The sequence below is a fragment of the Nomascus leucogenys genome, chromosome 2, assembly GCF_006542625.1.
Source record: "Nomascus leucogenys isolate Asia chromosome 2, Asia_NLE_v1, whole genome shotgun sequence".
NCBI classification, from domain to species: domain Eukaryota; kingdom Metazoa; phylum Chordata; class Mammalia; order Primates; family Hylobatidae; genus Nomascus; species Nomascus leucogenys.
This window is the reverse complement of record NC_044382.1, coordinates 91,107,922-91,130,778: the sequence shown is the minus strand read 5'-3', so window position 1 is coordinate 91,130,778 and position 22,857 is coordinate 91,107,922. Positions and strand designations below refer to the sequence as shown.

Sequence of the window (22,857 nt, the reverse complement as noted above, 5' to 3'; positions counted from 1 at the left end):
AGCCCTCGCTTCGCACATGTGGAATGAATAAATTCTATAGAGCTAATCTGAAGTGCTGAAACTGTGATACTCCAAAGCGGTGTCCTACCTACCTTATAGCAAGACTTCTGGGGTTTCCAGCATCACCAAGCTTCAAAGACAACCTAAGAAAAGGAAACAACGCAGTATATGAAAATAGGAATGACCCTAACTTCATATCTACTCAAAAGTTATCTCAAGGTGGATCACGTAACACCTAACACACAAAATGTATAGAACATTTTTTTAATCTTGAGGTAGACAATGGTTTCCTGAAAAAAGTACAAAGGCATGAACCATAAAAGAAACAACTGATAAATTGCATTTTACTAAAATCCAAAACTGTTACTCTTCAAAAGACACTGTTTAAGAAAACAAGGCAAGCCATGCAACAGGAGAAAATACGCACAACATGTATACATAAAGAACTCTATCCAGAATACAATAAATAACACTAACAACTCAACAAAAGACAGCCCAATGTAAAAATCGTAAAAATTGTCAGAAGACTCGAGCATGTTTTAAAGAAAGATATACAAATAGTCAATAAGTACATGAAAAGATGCTCAGGACCATTAGACATTCGGAAAATGTAAAATAAAACCACAATAAAGATAACACAGTACAGGAATCAGAATGGCTAAAACATTTTTTAAACTAACTCTTAAGCTTTTAATACCTACATTTATTCCTATTTTCCAAAGAGTAAACATAAGATTTCCCAGAGCGAAGACAGATGAATTGACTTACTCATGGGAACAATCGTATTGGTTCCATCTTCTAATCCAATTCTCCCCCACCCAGGCAGCATGCGAAGAGCCAGATGTCATCCTACACATATTGGGATTTGTAATACAGATGAGCAACACCAAATTATGAATCTGGGAGCTTATATAGGAGAGAGACCGTGGTTTCCTTCTCACCTCCCAAGAGAGGGAGAGAAACATTTGCTCCTCTAGTGTCAATAAATTCTCCTTAGAAAAAGAAGAGGGATGATTAGTCTTTGGATGAAAGAGTTTAGCCTTTGGATGGAAGCAAATCACTCATCATAAGGAGACAAATGGCTGCAGGTCTCACACCCATGGTATGTAAATAAAGATCTCCAAGGGGAGGATAAGATAAGCCTCTCTGAGTTTCTAACCCCTGGAATGTCTCTATGGCCTTGAATTTCATTACCCCTTGATACATGAACACATTCCTTTCAAGAGGTAAATCTCTCATTAACTCTAACACTTATCTTTTAACCCAGTTCCCAGTAAAAATTTGTTCAGAAATTCCTAAACATGCAGAAATACAAAAATGCTTTCTCTAGTCTCACTCTGACAATACGAAGTGTTAGTGAGAATGTGAAGCAACTGGAACTCTCATACGATGCTGGAGAAAAGGAAAAATGATGCAGCCACTTTAAAAAACAGTTTGGCTGTTTTCTAAAAAGGTAAACATACACATACCATATGATCCAGGCATTCTACTCCTAGTTGGAATGACAGTTAAGAGAAACGAAGATACCTGCTGCCACAAAGACTTGTACATGAATGTTCATAGTGACTTTACTTGGAAAGTTATGCGAAAAGTGAGGGAAAAAACAAATTTCTATCAACAGGTGAATGGATAAATAAGTTGTGGAACATCTATAATATGGACTACTACTCAGCAATGAAAAGGGAAATACCATTAACACATGCAGTAACATGGAAGATTATCAAAATCATTAAGTTAAGTGACAGTGGCTACACTAAAAAAGAGTACACACGTCATTATATAAAATTCTAGAACATGCAAACTAATTGATAATGATAGCAGATCAGTGGTTATCTGGAGATGTGACAGTGGTTGGAAAGACGCATTACAAAGAAACACACAGAAACTTTGCGGCATGATGAAAATGTTTGTTGCCTTTTTTTTTTTTTTTTTTTTTTTTGAGACAGGGTCTTGTTCTGTTGCACATGCTCAGGGGCAGTGGCATAATCTCCACTCACTGCAACTTCCACCTCCCGGGCTCAAGCAATCCTCCCACCTCAGCCTCCTGTGTAGCTGGGACTACAGGCATGCACCACCACACCTGGCTAATTTTTGTATTTTTACTAAAGACAGGGTTTCGTCATGTTGGCCAGGCTGGTCCCTAACTTCTGACCTCTGGTGATCTGCCCATCTTGACCTCCCAAAGTACTGGGATTACAGGTGTGAGCCACCGTGCTCAGCCATGAGGATCTTTAAGTATCAGGCACTGTGCCATCAATTGGGAACACAAAGGAGAAATACAACCTGGAACAAGAGCTGCTCAAAAAGGAGCTCTTTTTACTCTTTCAAGTGTTCTACTCTCACACATGTAAAATGGATTCTGAATTCTTGAGGCTATAATTGCCTAAATTCCAAATACACACAGATGCTGGGATTATGCTCTATTTGCAGGGCTTTCACTATTTAAAAAGACTTCCGTAGCAAATCCGTCTGCCAACAATTTGCCTCTCTCTGAACATTTTGTTTCCAAGAGCTAAAACGTGGTCATCTTTTTTTAATCTGTGCTTTTGACCTTACATGGTTATGTCTTTGTTTCAGTTTGTTATTTCAGCAACTCCCATTCTGCTTCTTAAGATCTTAAGATTTCCTTGCCAGCACCACAAGGGCATCTGGCTCATCCATGCAATTCACAGGAATCAGCCACTAGGTCTCAGCAGCTGGTCCTTGACACCTCCCTTCCTGGAAGCCTCCTGTTGCTCCTCTTTGGGCAGGCTGTCCAGGATGCCTGCACACTCTGTGTGCAGGACTCCAGCAGGTGGACGCTGCACACTCAGGGCTCACACCTGAATAGAATTCTAAGCAGTGACCAAAAAGTCAGTCAGGTTCTGCCTAATCTTTAATTTGTGTCCTGTGAGACCCGAAGCTTACTGGAGAAATTAGACACTATTTCACTCTAGTTATCATTGGGATGTCAGGTAGGAAAAGAATGCTACTACTATTAATACTTTGAATAGCACTTGACAAGATCTCAAAGTGCTTATGCATGTATTTCCTCATGTGTTTTTCACAACCTTGTCAGATAGGGCCAAGAGGAAGAAGATAAATGGTCATTTTTAAAGATGTTTTAAACCCCAGCTCTATGAACATACACGCTCCATGACTTTAGCAAGTTTTCTAACTTCTGTGATAAATGCCTGTGACTCTGAGAGTTACTGTGAGGAATAACAGACATTGGCCTATGAAGACCTCACCGTGCCTGGCCCACAGTAAATTCTCAAGGCCTCATAGCTATAATGAATAGATGCCATCATCTCCATTTGACAGATGATGATCCTACAGGTCTTGCCTGTAAAATCACAAAGCTCACTGGTAGAACTGGGCCTAGAAGCCATGTTTTCATTCTTTCCTTCTCTAGGTTCCCAGTAATCACAAGATCTCTAAAACCCAGCAAAAAAAAGAAAAAAAAAGCTGTAGGCGCCCGGGCCCGGCAGCTCAAGCCTGTAATCCCAGCACTTTGAGAGAATGAGGTGAGCAGATCACCTGAGGTCAGGAGTCAGAATCGACCCGCCTGCAGGGAGATCGAGACTCATGGCGACAGCGAGACCTGTCCAAAAAAAAAAAAAAAAAAAAAAAGGAGTTCGAGACCAGCCTGGCCAACATGATGAAACCCCGTCTCTACTAAAAATACAAAAATCTAGTCAGGCGTGGTGGCACGTGCCTGTAATCCCAGCTACTCAGGAGGCCGAGGCAGGAGAATCGCTTGAACCTGGGAGGCAGAGGTTGCAGTGAGCTGAGATCACGCCATTGCACTCCAGCTTGGGCAACAAGAGCAAAACTCTGTCAAAAATAAAATAAAAAAAATAAAATAAAATAAAATAAAAAAGTAAATAAACAAACAACTGTAGGACCCTGATTTTCTCCCACAAATGCCCTAGGATCAGGATAAATGGAATCAAGGAGAGCCAGTCAGCCATAGACAGGCAAGATTATCCCCAAGCAGGCGGCCTCTCTCCTTGCAACTGACCACAAATAAAGAGCCCTGTGGGGAATTAATTAGCACCCCAGGAAAGGGTTCTGAGCTCTCAGCCTCCCGTAGTCTCTTTGATAGCCTTGGATAGTTGAGCTATAACAGGATAAACAAATCTGAGAGGACTCTAAAATGCTTCCACTTACATTTCCCTAAATCGCTAATAAAAGATTGTCATTCTGAACAGCAAGATACTAAGATTTGTAATATGACTTTTAATTGTATATTAATAGAATCCATTTTTACCCATCGTCAAGAATTTTTAAGTGAGAAGTAAAGTTCAGGAATAAAAGGATCTTTCCAGCTAAAGTACATAAAGTAGAAAAAGAATACACACAGAGACACACACACACACACACACACACACACACACTGTTATGCTTTATATAAAGCATCCTACCCATCTAAACCAAACCAGAACAAATGCAGAGAATCTTCCAAAAGGATCTATTTTACCAACAAATGTTGAAAGAAGGTTTATAGAAAGCAAGCAGGACATGCCAGATTTCCTCTCCCTGGACCAAAATAAATAAAAGCAAAAATTTTTGCTTGGATGACTGAAAAGCAGAGAAAGGCATTGGAAATTGATTTGCCCTTCAAACATGTTATTTGTTTAATCTGCTTATCTCAGATCAAAACTAATTATTCCAATCATTTTGAAATGTCCTGAAGAATTATCTGGAATTTAGCCATTAAAAAGTACCCTTGCATATTTGCAAACAGGCAATATTCCACTATTTCAGCACACTGACACCCCCCTGCCCCCCACCTCCGCAGAGTCAAGCATTTGCCCTGGCTAGTGTGTCACCCACTAGAATGTGTATGACCCTGCTGGGATATGTGATCTCTTCCCTGATAGAATAAAAGTAGTTTGACACCTAACATTTGGAATTGAGACCAAGCCTGGAATCCTTTGCTATTTTCAAAATGAGTTTGAGAACCCTCGCTTTCCAAAGTCTCATTTTCTACAAGTTATTCTGACAATTAGCAAAAAGGTTCAGAAGAAAACTGCCGGGAAAATATAACAATTTTTTTTTTTTTTTTCCCAGATGGAGTCTCACTCTGTCACCCAGGCTGGAGTGCAATGGCGTGATCTCAGCTCACCGCAACCTCCACCTCCCAGGTTCAAGCAATTCTCCTGCCTCAGCCTCCTGAGTAGCTGGGATTACAGGCACCCGCCACCACGCCAGGCTAATTTTTGTATTTTTAGTAGAGACGAGGTTTCACCATGTTGGCCAGGCTGGTCTCCAACTCCTGACCTCAGGTGATCCACCCCCTCGGCCTCCCAAAGTGCTGGGATTACAGGCGTGAGCCACCGCACCCAGCCAACAATTTTTGAAGTTAACTTCTGACTTGTTCCTTTATTTTAGACAGTAAATACTTCCTCAAAGATGTGTGTCAGGGTCCTATACAAAGGAGCCTACTCTTTTTTTTCTGAAATGACAAAAAAAATTGAATGCAGAGTTAACAGAACGCAATAGCCCTAGGGGCTTCCTCAAACTGAGAGATCAACTTACCTAGCACTTTCTTCACTGCAATTTGGGTTGTCAGGGTCCACTGTTACCTTCTGACCAAATGTCTCATCTGTAAGGTCCAGCCAGGTTTGGTTCTTAAATTTAATCATTATTCTTTTGGCCCAGAAGAGAATGCAAGGAATTCCGTCGATGGAGACATTAACTGGGCCATGATGGCTGAATGCATTCCAAGGTTCTTTTTCTAAATGCCCTTCTTTGCTCAGATTGTAGTTGAGAGCCTAATTAACCAAATAAAAAGAACATAAGAGATGAATTTGTGTCTATGGTACAAAAGACTTCCTAGAAATGAAAGAGCTAATTCACATCCCGTAATGGTAAATACATGCCATTATACATTTATTAAAACCCATAAAATGTACAATACAAAGAAAGAAATTTACACCAATTACTCTAGTGTAAATACAGATAAAAGAAAAATTAGTTAATAGAGCAGCAACTTAAGCTTATCAGTAACTAAAGATTATTATTATTATAGCAACAAAAGTGAAGCTGAATATTGTAATGAAAATATAAGAGAGCAAGTAAAATTAAGTATTTTAGGTTTTTCTCAACTATAAGATTCCATAATAAACAGAAAACCAAATACCACATGTTCTCACTTATAAGTGGGAGCTACGCATTGAGTACACATGGACATAAATATGCAAACCATCAAAACTGTGGATGATTGGAGGGTGGAGGGAGTGGAGTGGGTTAAAAAACCACCTATCTGATACTATACTCACTATCAGGGTGATGGGATTCATACCGCAAACCCCAGCATCATGCACTACTCCCACGTAACAAATCTGCACATGGACCCTCTGTACCCAAAATAAAAGTTGACTTTTAAAAAGAAGAGATTCCATAATACGTTTCCCCACCCAAATTTGAAGCAAAAATGTTACTTAATACAATTATAATTTATATTTTCACAGAGGACAGACATGATTGAAATGTGTTTTTAAGTTTTTTAGAGCTAGATTACAATCTGGTTTCCTGATGTAGCCATACCTGTGTGATTGGTACTGTTGTGAAATTCTGGACTGGTTTCATATCTCCATTATTCTGATCTGTCAGATAAATAATGATGTGGTTACCAAATGCTAAATGTCATTTATTAATGTAATTGAGTGGCAATGCTAAGCATTGTCACATATATCAAGCTTGAGCCCCTTTTCGCTCATAATTTAGAATGCACTAGTATAAAAGATTTCACATGAGTAACTCCTGGTACAGACACCATTGATCAGGGAATTCTATCACAGAAAAAGCCCTTCTCCACCCCACAAGGAATCATGTGGGCAACTGGAGTCTTACCATTCTTCATAACCACTTCTTTATTTGAAGATGTTGGAGAACTGAAATTAGAAAAAAACAAAAAAATTAAAAGATGCTGAATAAATATCTATAATTCAGATGTTATACGAAATTTTAAGAAGTATATTTCACTTTATTATATCTCAGAATAGAGGAGCAGAAACAGCCTGCCGAAACTGTTCATTTCTTAATAGTGAATTTCCCATTTAAAAACTAATATGTCTCTCCCCTGTTGTCTCTGCATTTAACAGAGAGAGAAAGTAACATGTTCTTCAAAAAAATATGAAAAATAAAGAAAAATTTTAGAAAGAAAAATTTTTTTATTTATTTATTTTATTTTATTTTATTTTATGAGATGGAGTCTCACTCTGTCACCCAAGCTGGAGTCCAGTGGTGTGATCTCGGCTCCTTGCAACCTCTGCCTCCTGGGTTCAAGTGATTCTCCCACCTCAACCTCCTGAGTAGCCAGGATTACAGGCATGCACCACCACACCCTATTAATTCTTGTATTTTCGGTAGAGATGGGGTTTCACCATGTTGGCCAGGCTGCTCTTGAAGTCCTGACCTCAGGTGATCCACCCACCTCAGCCTCCCCAAGTGCTTCAATTACAGGTGTGAGCCATCATGACCAGCCAGAAAAATTATTTTAAATCAAACCTGATTCTTATTCATTGAATAATATTATGGGGGGGCCTACTATGTGCCAAGCAGTGTGCTACACGCTAAGGTTTAACCAATAACAAATATAAAATAACAAAGTAATAAAGCATATAAAACATTTTACAGTGAAATTTTATACTACATTGCATTGTTAACATATCAAAGCCAAAACATCCAGCCTTTCAAAAAAAAGACTGACTCAATTACCAAAAAGTTATATTGGAAACTTATGAGCATATAAATTATGATATATATCCTTGTGTTTGTGTGTGTATATATCCTCTCTATATGCATACAAACACAAACACACACACACACACGTATATAATTTACTTTTTACAGTTTAAAAATTGATTTTTGTGGACATACTGTTTTAGAGTTTGCAATTTTTTTATTAAAACTATATCACAAATATTTTCCATGTAATTATATACTTTTGACACATTTTTAATGTCATGTGGTATTATATGATAAAAATGTATCATAATGTATTTAACCAAATTTCTACTCTTAAGTATTTAATTTGTTTTCAATTTTATTAGCATGATAACAATACTGCATTGAACATTACTGTGGATTGTTTGTTCACACCTATGAGAAGTTCCTTAAGATAAATTCCTTGAAGTGAAATTTCTAAGTTAGAAGATATACACATTTTTTATTACAGGACATACACAAATATAAATAGAAAAATATAATAAGCCCCCATGTACCTGGACCCATCATTTAGCTTTAGTAATTATCAGGTTACAACCAATCTTGTTTCACCTACAAGCTCACCCTCTTCCCCCATGTGATATTAGTTTGAATAAAATATCAAAAATTATATAATTTCAGTATATATCTCTAAAAGATAAGAACTTTTAAAAATAACAGCACAATTACATCTAGAAAACACTGATAATTATTTAACATAAAATTAGTGTTTAAATCTCCAGTTTTGTCATAAACGTCCTAAAAATTTAACAGTTTATTGCATATTTTAAGTTTTCCATAAGTTTTACCTACAGTATATGAGAATGCAAATCAAACTCTATACCTAACAATTCCTGTGATATAAGGTCTCTATATGTTACTATCATATAAACTCAACATTTTTATAATTAGAGAAAGATATATATTACATGATATGTATACAAAACATAATTGTAGTTGAAGAGTTACTAAATCTATATCATAGTAAAGTGCTTTAGAATTAATTATATGGAACCAATTACAAATTAAATGCACCATTCTCTCTGTAATATGATCCCTATTATCTAATGAGAATTTCTGAAGATGACAAATTGGTGACCATGATGTCTACTAGTTGCTATTAATAAATTTATGCATGCATGCAATTCATTAATTTTCATCAACTTTATTGAGGTATATAATGTACAGTAAATTGAATTCATGCAAATTAAACAATTATATGAGTTTTGGCACAGGCACATACCCATGACACCACTGCCACAATAACAATACAGAATACTTAAAACACCCAAAAAAGTTTCTGCTTGCATTTTTGCAGCTAAGAGTTGTTCCCTCCACCCTCAACCCCAGGCAACTACAGACTTGCTTCTGTCACTTTAGATTAGTTAGCATTTTCTTTTTTCTTTTTTCTTTTTTGAGATGGAGTTTTGCTCTTGTTGCCCAGGCTGGAGTGCAATGGCGCGATCTCGGCTCACCACAACCTCCACCTCCTGGGTTCAAGCGATTCTCCTGCCTCAGCCTCCCAAGTAGCCGGGATTAAAGGCATGCACCACCACACCCGGCTAATTTTGTATTTTTAGTAGAGACAGGGTTTCTCCATGTTGATCAAGCTAGTCTCAAACTCCCAACCTCAGGTGATCCGCCCGCTTTGGCCTCCCAAAAGGCTGGGATTACAGGCGTAAGCCACCGCGCCCAGCCTAGTTGGCATTTTCTACAATTGCGTGTAAATAGAATCATACATATTCCTTAGCATTTGGCTTATTTCCGTCTTATCGTAATGACTTTGAAATTCATGCATGTTGTTGCGTATGTCAGTAGTTCATTCTGTTTTAGTGTTAAGAAATATTTCATTGTATGGATATGCCATACTTTGTGCACACATTCATGAATATTTGGGGTGATTCTGGTTTGGAGCTACTACAAATAAAGATTTAAGAACATTAATGTATAGGAGTTTGTATGAATATGTTTTTGTTTCTCTTGAATAAATAAACAGGAATAGAATGATCAAGTCACATAATAGAAGTAACTTTTTTAGAAAAGCTGTCCATCAATTTTGGCTTCCCTGTTGTGCAACATTCTTGCTAACATTTGGTATCATCAATCTATTTAATTTTAACCATTCCAATGGGTGGGGGTTGTTAGCTCAGTTTAATTTTAATATCCATTTCCCTGGTGATTAATGATGCTGAGCATCTTTTCTTATGCCTATAGAGCATTTATATAGTTTCTTTTGTGAAGTGTGCTTAAATCTTTAGCTCATTTTAAAAATTAAATTCATTGACCTCCATAAGTGCTCTTTATATGTTCTGGATGCAAGTCCTGTGTCAGATATACACACTAGAAATATTTTATTGCATTCTGTCTTCCTTTTTCATTTTCTTAATGGTGTTTTTTCAAAGATCAATAGTTCTAATTTTCATAAAGTCCAATGCATTCTTTTTCTCTGTTATGGCCTGTTTTTGTGTCTAAAAGAAATATTTGCCCAATAAGGTCACCAAGATTTTTTCTTGTGTTTCTCCTAGTTTTTAAATTTTAACTTTTACACTTAGGTCTGTGATCCATTTTGAGTTGATTTTTGTGAGCTAAGGTACCTGTATCATTTTGGAGCTAAGGATAAAGAAAATGTCCTATTAAGCTTGCAGAAGTAAAAAACACGAATCATGCAAGGATTCAGCCAGTGCACCTCTCTCACCCCTTCACAGAAGCGAATGGAGGACATGCTCCCAGAGTGTAAGGGCACAAGCCAACAAAGAGAAAGCGCAGGCTCTCAGAAACAGCACATCTCACTAGAAGAGTGGTGTACATCAGGCATAGAATCAATCCAGACTGGAGCAAGAGGACAATAAAAGGAAGACCTACAGAGAGATCTCTAAGTGAAAGGAGAATTTGAGAGACCACTGCATATTAGAGGAAAGAATATGTGAAAAGAATTAAGACTATGCATGTTTTGAAATTGCAACTACAAAAAGGCCATTTTTAACTCAAGGGAAAAAGAAACGTTGTCCAAAAAAAAAAAAAAAAAAGAAACAAACAAACAAAATTACACTCTACTAACTAGCTTGTCTGTGAACAATATACATAGTCATATTGATACAAGCACTGATGAGCTGAAAGTAGTAATGTAACTATATTGGAGGGATGGGGGGTGGAGGAAAGAAAGATGAGGACATTGGAGACAGGAACTTTGTCAATAATAAAGGAACTTGTTATAAAATCTAACATGTATAAATGGAGAAATCATCTATGCATATTATTTTGATATTATGGCAGTATGGTGAATTGTATGATTGTTACCCAGTCTTTGTTTCCTTCTCTGGGAGAGGATTTTGCATCCCCCTAGGCCATATGACTTGCAGTTCCCCACTGTGGGTGGAAAATACTTCCTGCCCCACCTGGCAAAGGCCCCACCCTTAAGCCTGGAAACCCATGGCCCTAAATGGGAACAGGCATTCCTGTTTCTGTGCCCAAATGTTGCCTTTTGGCTCACCAGGGCCCCCTATCCAGTACCCATATAAACCCCAAACCCCAGGCTCCACAAGCAGATGAGCAGATGAACAGGTGAACAGAAGAGCAGCAGAACAGCATGACAGGGAAGGAGAGACGAGAAGCAGCATCTGAACATCTAGAAGAGTTTGGCTGGGGACAGTCAGAGAGGAGATCAGCTGCTGGACAGCCAAACTCCAGGGGAAGATCATCCCCCAATCCATCACCCTTCCAGCTCCCCATCCATCCTGTGTGACCTGATTCTTTCTGGATGCCAAACAAAAACCCGGGGTCCAAGAGGGCACTAAGCTGGTTAACACTTAAGCCGTCTGAAGATGGCAGAGCTAAAAGAGCACTGTAGCACACCCACTGGGGCTTTGAGAGTCACAGGCACCCAACCCTAGATGCTACCATGAGGCCAGAACCCAAAAGCACTTGCCCTGGTTCCTGCACCTGCCCATCTGCATGCTCCCCTTCTTGTAAAAGGTTTGAGCACATGTGGCAGCGGCCAAACAGATGCACCACACCCCTGTTGCATGTCCTGCAAGGGGGGGTCACAGAACTCTCCAGTTGCAGCTATACATCTTAATTAGACCAATGGAATACGAGCAGAAGCAACAGTGTGGCAGCTCTGCAGAAGTTGCGAGTGTCTGCATGTGCCTGCCATCTTTTGCCCCATTCCCTCTGTCATAAGAATGGCATGACCAAATAAGGGCTGCTCTTTCAGTCTGGGACTTGGAATGAGAAGTGGAAACAGAGCTAAAGCAGGGTCACAGCAGCCCACCTGGAGCTGTCAGAAGTAACAGGAGCAAGAAAGAAATGTTTGAGGCTGCAAACTTCTGCAATGTAGGGGTTGTTTTGTTTCTAGAAAAAAGGTGACTAATACAAGCAGTGGCCAACAGAAGAAACAACTAAAAATTTGAAAATGTTTGCCTATAGAAGTAACTAGAAGACAGTTTTTCCTTTAATGTGTGTCTTGTCTTGTCACCTTTTGATTTTTTGAAACCACGTACATGTATTACTTTGATAAATTTTTCTATTTTAATTTTTTAAAAAGATATCTTCCTTTAGAAATTTATAAATTAGCATTACGGTTTATATTAAGTCTTTTGTGAGTACAAGCTTAATTTCCTGAGCAACAAAAGTGAGGTTCCCATCCAAGTAATAATGAAAGTATAATAAAGATATGCTTTAGCCAAATCATCTAACCTACCTAAACTCCAGACTTTGTAGTACAGGTTGAAACGTAACTGAATACAATATATGAAAGAGGCACAAATACCCAGACATTACCCAGGCAGACTTCGGCCTGCCAGCTGTGCTTGCCTTATTTCACCTCTTCCCTTCTCTCTCTGCTCCAGCTACTCTAGCATTATTCAGTTCCTTGAACACTTCATGGTCCATTTTTCCCTTAGCACCTGCTGTTCCCTCCACCTGGAATGTTCTCCATCCTCCTAGTTATTTTCTACATCTCCTCCAGATGATGGCGTAAGTATCACTTCCTCAAGAACACAATCCCTAACTTGTGCGAGTTCTAATCCCCCTATTGTATGTGCTCATTGCTTCCTATACTTTTCTTTCACGACACATTTCAAAGTTTATTTGGAATAATATATATCATTTGATTAACAAAGGCTTCCCTATTAGACTTAGTCCATGAGGGCAGGGACTATCCCTGTTGTGCTCACCATTGTAGACCCAGCCCCTAGCATAGGGCCTTGCTACTTAAAAGCACCAGTTATTTTTAAAATGTGTTGCATGCACAAATGAACTAAGAAATTGATGAAAATACTCTGAAATCAAAGTGGAAAATGGGAGGTCACACAGGATTTCTTTTTGGATCAAGAATAAACCCAACTTGAGGAAGAAATGTGCAAAGTGAGAATAATGATCCCTACTCACTCTATGTTTAGAAACTGTGTATCGAGCTTAAAATACAATCCTCCTTCCTACAGACAGAATATTGAATAGCCCCAGGGAGTTGAAAGATATTTTAAATTTCAGATCCATTATTTGAAAGAACACACAAAACAACAACTGTTGTTTCCTTCATAATGAATTAATGAGCCATAATATTAGATTGAAATGATCATTGACTTATGTGATTTCTAAGATCTAAAAATTCTGAAGCTAAAATTAAGTCCATTAACTTTGTCTTAAAAACAGAACTGGGATTTTTCTAATTCTTGGTGTACATTTTACTAGTGTAATACACAAATCAGGCATTTCTGTGTAACCCAGGTGGGGAAACAGAACTAGGCTTTAACCACCTAAAGAATATAAGTCACTTACTATTCAAAAGTGAACCTGCAGGAAAGCACCAATTGACTCAGAAACAATGGAAGAAAAAATTGTTAATGTCTATATGTATAGATTTTACCAGTTGTGGACTAAGGAGTCTTTAACCCGAGTTTTGCCAGATTCTCCTGCTTGCTGCTGTCCCGTGTTCACACTAAATTCCCTGAAGCATTTGTTGAGATGGCACACAATGAGTGAGTGGGAGACATGACATACCTTAATTGCTATTCAGATTTTCAATATTCTTTTTTATAGAAAAAGCTCTGAGTGTTCCTTATATGATGTACAAAGAAGCCAAAGGGACAACAGAAATAGAAACAGGAATTTAATTGCCATCTCTTAACAGTTAAAAGAATTTAACACCTTTTCTTTGAAGGACAGAATATATATTTCTGAGGTTTTCAATTTTTTTCTTACTCTTTTCTCACATAATAATGGCAGGGGATACTGTGAAATTAACATTTACTTGTAAATATACAAGAAATCTGAAAACTGATTTGAGGAGTCATTTTCTCACAGATAAATACTTTGATACATACTACAAAAGTTTCTTGGATATTTTGAACAAATAACACTTGTCTCTTATAAAAAAGCTTATATTTTTACCTCAAGCATAAACTCTGGTCAATAATTTTTGTAGCTACCTGTATGATCTAGCCTATCCATTTTGAATCACAAGCAAATGTAGATATGAAACAACATAAAGAAATTACAGAGCCACCTAATTTCATACTTGCATTTAAGTTCACAAATACATTGCTTTAAAAGATGTGCAGTTACTCACCTTACATTCTTCCTGGCAAATATATGGTCCAAGGTTAGTGAAAATCCTATACATAAAAAAATCAGTGAAAAACTAAACAAGATTTTTTTTGCCATCAAGAAAAGAATCCGTTTCTTCAAAGCAAGCACATCTGTTAATTCATAAATGCAAACAGAGCAGAGGCAGTACTTTTCACGCCATGTAACTGACAGCATATTTAACCAATAACAGGGCAGCTTTCTCAGAATGTATTCCATGGTGAGGGGAGGAAGGGAGGAGTCTGATAATGCTTAGAGTATAGAGTGAAACAAATATTTAGGTTTTTAATTATTCATCTCATGGAAAGATTATTAAGGAGCCAATTTTTAAAGAAAATATATTTGCCACTGAAGCTCATTTTAGAAATTTGCATTGTTTTGATACTGTCATATAACTCTTAAGACTCTTTATTTTATATACTTCATACTACATATATGTCATACTATTATCTATTTCATACTACACTTCAGGAAGCTATTAATTTCTCCCCAAAATCTATGAAGTATATATTTTTACATGTATTTTTCAGGTGAATAAATAAAAATCTCGGGAACTTCCCTAAAGTTACATATATGTCCTAGTTCACAGTCTCCTGTTGAATTCATGAGCCTCTATTTGCCAAGAGGTGTGGACAGCAATGGTGAGGAGCACAGGATTTGGAGTCAGAAGCTGAAGTGCCTGGCCAGCTCCTTACCAGTGAGCAAGCTGATACCAGGCAGGTTATTTTCCCTCTGGAGCCTTGTTTCCTCATCTGCGGAGTGGGGACAGACACACTTAATTGTTGTGAAGATTAAATGGGATCATGGATGAAAGGCTCTTTTCTTTGTTTGTTTGTTTGTTTTAAGCCAGTCTCACTCTGTCAGGCTGGAGTGCAGTGGTGCGATCTCGGCTCACCGCAACCTCAACCTCCTGAGTTCAAGTGATTCTCTTGCCTCAACCTCCCGAGTAGCTGGGATTACAGGCATGCACCACCATGCCCAGCTAATTTTTGTATTTTTAGTTGAGATGGGGTTTCACCATGTTGGCCAGGCTGGTCACGTACTACTGACCTCAGGTGATCTGCCCGCCTCAGCCCCCCCGAGAGTGCTGGGATTACAGGCGTGAGCCACAACCGCGCCAGGCCATGAAAGCCTCTTCTTAACTCAATGCTTAGCTAAATAGAGTGCCTATTGTTATTCCTCCCCTGCTGGCCTCTCCTTTCACCTCTCTTCCCTAAAAAGCCTGAAAAACAAAACAAATGACAAAATTCCTAAGAGTTATTTTACATTTTTTAAAAATACAATTAAAATGCCACGATAAAGAAAATCCTCCAAAACGAAAGTGTCAAGTGTCACCATTTGGGGCACTTAGGAAACTTGATGGCTTAAAGACAAAGTACGGGCAGCGGAAAAGGGCTATTTGTAAGTGAAATTTCAGAGATGATGGACTATAGGAAAGCTGGGGTCTTGGCGCTGAACAGACATTCCTATTCCTCTCACACACCACTTTCTTTCAACATAGTTCACGGGACCCCAACAGAAAATAAGAAGAGGAGAATAAAGCAGAATGACTAGAGGAAGTGGGAGAATGCAGGAGTAAGGAAGAAAGTTGCTAACAAAAATTGTAAAATAAAAAGGGGCACTGGCCTTAAATGTGGCCTTTCTGTGCCCCATCTAATTCCTACTGCCTCCTCATACTCCCTCTTCTTCTCTGTTTTCATTTCACCCAGTTTCTACTCTTCACCTCTCCTTTTCTCTTTCTGTTCTTTTCCTGATTCTGTGGAATTTCAAGTAACAAGCAGGTCTGGATAAGAGAAGTTTAGTTTTAGGTAATGTTGACAGATAACCTATAGGATAACCTGTTAAAGTGGAATGTCAGAAACACAACAAATGATTTTAATATAAGTATGTTCCATGCAATATTTGGGACATATTATATTTAAAATTTATTGTTTATTTGAAAATTAAGTTTAACTGGGCACCTTTTATTTTTAGTTTCCTAAACCAGCCAGTCCTAGTCTTAGGGAAGCTCAGCTACTCAAAGTGTAAAGTGCATACAAATCACATGAGATTCTGTTAAAGTGCAAATTTTGACGCAGTAGGTCTGGAGTGGGGTGTAGGATTCCACATTCCTAACCAGCTCCCAGATGACGATGATGGTGATGCTGCTTGCCTGAGAACCGCCCTTTGAGTAGCAAGGATCTAGACAATAGAAATAGAACGAGAGCTACATATGGAATTTAAAATTTTCTAGTCACATTAAAAAGAAGTAAAAATAAACGGGTGAAACTAATTTTAAAAGTATTTTTATCTAACCTGTCTAAAATAATATCATGTAAAACATACTCAATTTTAAGGATTATTAGTGAAACATTTTACATTCTTTTTCTGCCCTAAATCTGAACTCTAGTATATAATTTTAAAAATTTATTTATTTCTATATTTTGTAGAGATGGGGGTCTTGTTATGTTACCCAGGCCGGTCTTGAACTCCTGGGCTCAAGCAGTCCTCCCGCCTCAGCCTCCAAAAGTGCTGGAATTACAGGCATGAGCCACCATGTTACTTATATCTCAATTCAAACAAGCCAAATTTGAAGCGTTCAGCGGACACTTGTGGCTAGTGCCCCCTGTATTGGACAGGCAAGATACAGAACATCTCCTGCGGCTGCCACAGCAGTACTTGGTATTATCTATTTTTTTTTTTTTTTTTTTTTTGAGACAGAATCTCGCTCTGTCACCCAGGCTAGAGTGCAGTGGCTCAATCTCGGCTCACTGCAAGCTCCGCCTCCCAGGTTCACGCCATTCTGCTGCCTCAGCCTCCCGAGTGGCTGGGACTACAGGCGCCCGCCACCACGCCCAGCTAATTTTTTGTATTTTTAGTAGAGACGGGGTTTCACCGTGCTAGCCAGGATGGTCTCGATCTCCTGACCTCGTGATCCACCCGCCTCAGCCTCCCAAAGTGCTGGGATTACAGGCGTGAGCCACCACGCCCGGCCAGTACTTGGTATTCTCTTACGGGAGCAGTGGCAGTGCCTACTCCTCAAGGCCCTGGTCAGGAGAAAGTGAGAGCCCAAGCCAATGACGATCCTGCATTGTGACAATAATGGTTCTGTGAACCCTGAGAAAGGACAGTGTTAGTCCCTTAGTAGTTATTACATAAGAATCTTTCAGCTGGGCACAGTGGCTCACGCCTATAATCCCAGCATTTAGGAGGCCGAGGCAGGCGGATCACGAGGACAGGAGCTCGAGACCAGCCTGGACAACATGGTGAAACCCTGTCTCTACTAAAAATACAAAAAAGTAGCTGGGCATGATGGCAGATGCCTGTAATCCCAGCTATTTGGGAGGCTGGGGCACGAGAATCGCTTGAACCCAGGAGGCGGAGGTTGCAGTGAGCCAAGACCACGCCACTGCACTCCAGCCTGGACAACAGAGCAAGACTCCATCTCAAAAAAAAAGAATCTTTCATGGAAATATGCTTGGGTTACATTTTCAGACACACACAGAATATTTTTAATTTAAATAAAGTATCATTTTAATAGATTTTATGTCCTGATCCTAAAATTTTAACATAGTATTCTTTCTGTTGTTGAAACATTCTCCCACTTGGTTAAGAATATTCAAGGCATAATAATTAGTAGCTAGTAGGTTTCACACATGTATTTTAGACTAGAAGTCACACTTAAGATATGACTGTCTGAGAACAGCTCATCCTGTGACTTTGGAGGAAAAACAGTGACAAGAAATGCTAATTGGACATCTTAGAGGCTGCAAAGCACTAGGGTGTCACCTGCCTGGCATTGTACCTTCCCGCTCGGACTGCTGAGGAGCCTCTGTGAAGAACTGTGAAGGGTCTGAGATTTTATTCACTTAGAAGCTAACTAGTTAGCCTGACAGTTTTATGGATGCTGACAGAAGACACAGACTCCTGGGTCAGAGTAAAGGAATTTATTACTCACCACACAGCAAGTGACACCAGCATCAGTGTATTTGGTCAGTTCCCCTTCTCCTTGGAGTAATGTAGGTGGGCCCAGATGGATACTTGCACACACAGTGGGCTTCATTTCAGGAGAGAAACTCTGAGCTTAAGGAGCCCCGATTTTTTTGTAGTGAGTAGTAAGCCTATCTGCCCTTTGCTCTGAGGGGAAACACTACCTCTACTTTCCAATGCTATAAGCGAGCCTGTCCTTTGCTACAAAGGGGACATGATTTCTACCATTCAAGGCTTCTCCCTATACAAACATCCTAGAAAAGGTATTCAGAACAAAGAGCAGTTAGGGACTAGCTCACAATACAGGCAGAAAATGCAGAGGCACATGGAAAATTTCCCCTCTACCATCTCCACAGGAGAACAGGAAGTTGTACAGCCACGCTGCCTTCTTTACAACTGGACACAACTTGGGTTTGCTTTATTTTTTGATTTACTGTATGTAACTAAATGAATGTTACCTGAATATTTGAATATCAAAAATCTATCTTCCCATAATCACATATGACCATATAGAATTGTGTTCCCACAGGAACAAAAATGGATCTAACTTAAGAATTCTAATATTTACCTTAAGAAGACTAACAGGCGCACAGTCTCTATTCATTCAATGCTCTCAGATCAAAAGTTGCATAAATGTTTAAATCAATTATAATGGTCTTTGCATACTGATTCAAAATCCAAATCCATGTACCTCCTACAAAGCCCGGCATGGCGTGGCCCCTGCTGGTCTCTCTTGCCTCATTGAACACCAGCTCCTCCTCCTGAACATGTTCCAGGCACACTGGCTCACACTCAGCTTCTCAGCACCCTCAACATGCCGAGCTCCATTGCACCCAAGTGACCTTTCACATACTGTTCTGTGAAGTCACCTCACACCTCTCTAGCTCTCCCTGTATTCTATTCACTTTCATCATAACATATATCACAATTTGCATTGAGACATTTATTTTCTTGTGTACTTATTGATGCTGTTTCTTCATCACAAGGCACGCTCCATGAGGGCAGATACTATGTCTATTTGACTGATATATACCTGGAGCCCAAGTTGGTGCTCAGTAAAATATACAGAATGAATGAATGATCCTATCAAAAAATGCCACATAATTAATTCCCACTTTGTGCCACATGGTTATGACTCCCAAGGCCTGAGTCTTTAGGCAACTATAATGGAAAATCAATTAATTCAAGTATTCCATAGAATTCTGCCACTTGAAAATGGGAACAGACAAAATCCAGGTTACATCAGTTCATAGCACCCTCCATTCCCCAAGGAGCAGGAGGTACTGTATAACTCTTTATCAAGTTCAGAGCAAAATTGCTGCCATGATTTCTACCAATTTTCATCAAATTAACTTCTGCATTAATTAGAATCAGGATGGTATATTAAATAGTTGTAAGTGCTTTTAATTTAAATGTTCATGTTTCTCACTTTAGGTTTCCCTTTGAGTTCTTGGAACACAGATGATGTGCCAGATTAATGGCCCTTAATTGTGTTCTGGGCTGCTCGAGCTAAACTAAGACAGGAGGCCTGCTTTTGAAACAAATTTGTGCATTCAACAAATACTGACTGTCACCGTGCTAGATTATTTACCAGGAATACAAAGTGAAAAATACAGTCCTTGTCCCCAAAATCCTCCCAGCCCAGTAACATGCAGAAATGTAAACACCTTTGGGATATTCACCCAGCAAACCAGCGACCTTTCTTGAGGTCAGCCCCACCTCTTTCCCAGGCAATGGCTGATTAAATGAAGGAGACAAAGTGGCAGGTATATAATAGACAAGACACTCTGATATGGGTTTCTTTACCTAAAGTACAAAAGAGCCTTGATTAGAAGGATTTGCTAAATGACACTTTAAGTGTGGTAATCAAGGCAAGACTAGGAAGAGAGGCTTGAGCCTCACAGACCTGGGTCCCAGGGAAGGAAAAAGCCTCCACTACCCTCAAAACATGCTATCACCAGGCACCTGTGATGTCCACCTTGACAGAGACACTGAGATGAAACTCAGGTTGAGAATATGTGTCATGTGATGTTGGCTTATCCTTGAAGTCACATTTATAACAAGGGCAAAATGAATTATTTGGATATAAATTAGCCAGCACACTTAGTTTCCTTTTTTTTTTTTTTTTTTTTTTGAGACAGAGTCTCACTCTGTTGCACAGACCGGAGTGCAATGGCATGATCTCAGCTCACTGCAATCTCTACCTCCCTGGTTCAAGTGATTCTCACGCCTCAGCCTCCCGAGTAGCTTGGGACTCTACATGTGTGAGCCACTACACCTGGATCATTTTTGTAATTTTAGTAGAGACGAGGTTTCACTACATGTTGGCCAGGCTGGTTTCAAACTCCTGACCTCAGGTGATCTACCTGCCTCGGCCTCCCAAAGTGCTGGGATTACCGGTATGAGCCACCATGCCCGGCCATGCACACTTAGTTTCAAAGGGAATATTATATACAACTACTTGGTAACAACTCCAAGATATTATTTTCTAAATAATTAAATACATTTGTGAATTCTAACTTAAAACCCATCTAAGTAATTTTAAAATTCACACATATATGAGCACACTATTCCATAGTATGTGAAATGGCTGTATCTATGAACTGGCTACAGAGTCATTCATTTTGGCTATCCTCACAATTAGTAATGATTGCTAGAACCAACGAGATCAAAAAGCAATTTTTAAATCAATAGAAAAGTTGCTTCTGTTCTTTTGTACAGCAATACAAACCCAGAACCCCCTCTCTTCTTCTTTTCTTTTTTCTTCCTCTATTTCCTTCCTTTTCTCTCTTGTTCTTTTTTTTAAAGGAAAAAATTGTTTTACAGTAAAGCCCTTTAAGCGATAAAGTCTTAATAATATAAAGTGTCTGACATTTTGCATGCTTATTTTGGTAGGAATTTTTATATTTATACATTATACTCATTTACATATTATATTTGAATAATCTTGAAATAATCCTGATGATTTTTCATTTTACTGTGGAATACAAGGGCTGCAAGAGTCACTTCTGCCATGCTCCATCACCAAAGATCAACTGTTTCCCCACTGAACTCATCGACAACACAGATCTGGTCCATCTACCCAGTTCTGAAATCTCTCCAGGGAAGGAGATTCTAACACATTTCTCACATTGTAGTGAGAAAAATTATCTTTCTTTTCCTAGTAAGAAAAATTATCTTTCTTTTCTTAGAACTCAAAGGTCCTTACTGAAATAGAAGTTTATTTCCCTTTGCTTGGTTCTCAGCCAAGCTCAAGAACACCTGGAGAATAACTTTTAATATGCATCTTAAAATTATACCTCCCTTCCAGGAATTTTACAAAGAGCATCAAAGAACAGCTTTGTCAACTCCCCTTAGATCCTACACAGAGGTTTAATTATAATAACCAGATTTTAAAGATCAGCTCTGAATATTAGTAAGATCATATGGCAACACAGACTTATTTCCTTAGTTCTACCTTGGAATAGATGTGAGAAGAAATAATCACTGCACCAAGCAGTAGCTAGAATGAGAGGATAAGAAATCTCATTCAGGCCAGGTGCAGTGGCTCACACCTGTAATCCCACCACTTTGGGAGGCCGAGGTGGGCAGATCACGAGGTCAGGAGTTCGAGACCAACCTGGCCAACATAGTGAAACCCGATCTCTACTAAAAATACAAAAAATTAGCCGGGCATGGTGGCGGCACCTGTAATCCCAGCTACTCGGGAGGCTGAGGCAGGAGAATGGCATGAACCTGGGAGGTGGAGGTTGCAGTGAGCCAAGATCGCACCATTGCACTCCAGCCTGGGTGACAGAGCAAGACTTCGTCTCAAAAAAAAAAAAAAAAAGAAAACAAAAGAAATATCATTCATTTTGGATAAAGAAAAAATTGTGTTTAATAATTTAATCAGGAAAATGAAGCACTCAACATTCATCATGAGTAGTTACACAGAGCACGTAATAATCGGTCTTACCCTCACTGCTTCTTCATGCTCACTTAAAGCTGTTATTTTAATTTGTCACATTTCCATAGCAACTGCTGCCTCCATTTTTCTAGTTAAAGTACTAGGAATCATTTCCAACCCCCCTAAATGTTCCAGTATTAATCGTCAACATTGTAAAAACCTTTGGCTCTTCTCCCAAAATGGCTAGCTCTGCCCAGGGTGCTATCAAGAATCATGATCACTTTTGACCTAAATCTCCTCATCAGCTGATCTAATACATGAATACCTACCTTTCTTCTTGGTTGGAGAGAGTGGGATGTCTCTGAGAGAAATCAAATAGAAATGCCTTTCTACCCCAACTAAACGTTAAACCAAATAAGAAATAGCACAAGGGGTAAGACAAGCAGAGGCCCAAATGCCACCTTTACTGGTGTGCAAGGCCAGGACAGAGAATGGCGGAAAGCTTAGAGTAGGAGCAAAATGGATTGTAACTGAGCCCTCCCACCAGAAGACAGACACGGCAGCCTATCCTGGCAGCACTGGGCTCTTGGTGGGAGAAAAAGGCCTGCCTAGGAAAAAAACAGGGGAAATGCATGCTCTGTGGTCAGGCTGGGTCTCAAAAAAGGAAAAGCTGAACATGCCCAGACTACTCTTTCTAAATGTGTTGCAGATGTCACACATCC

General features: G+C 39.1%; 1 protein-coding gene across 1 annotated transcript in view; it reads right to left on the bottom strand.

Annotated features, from left to right (window-relative positions):
- ATP6AP1L (ATPase H+ transporting accessory protein 1 like) overlaps nt 1-22,857 on the bottom strand; it is a 36,334-nt gene that overhangs the window by 7,951 nt on the left and 5,526 nt on the right. Inside the window, 4 exon segments of the mRNA XM_030800882.1 lie at nt 93-143; nt 5,524-5,759; nt 6,535-6,593; nt 6,841-6,881. Coding sequence (XP_030656742.1) covers nt 93-143; nt 5,524-5,759; nt 6,535-6,593; nt 6,841-6,850 — 356 coding nt within the window. The 5' untranslated portion in view covers nt 6,851-6,881.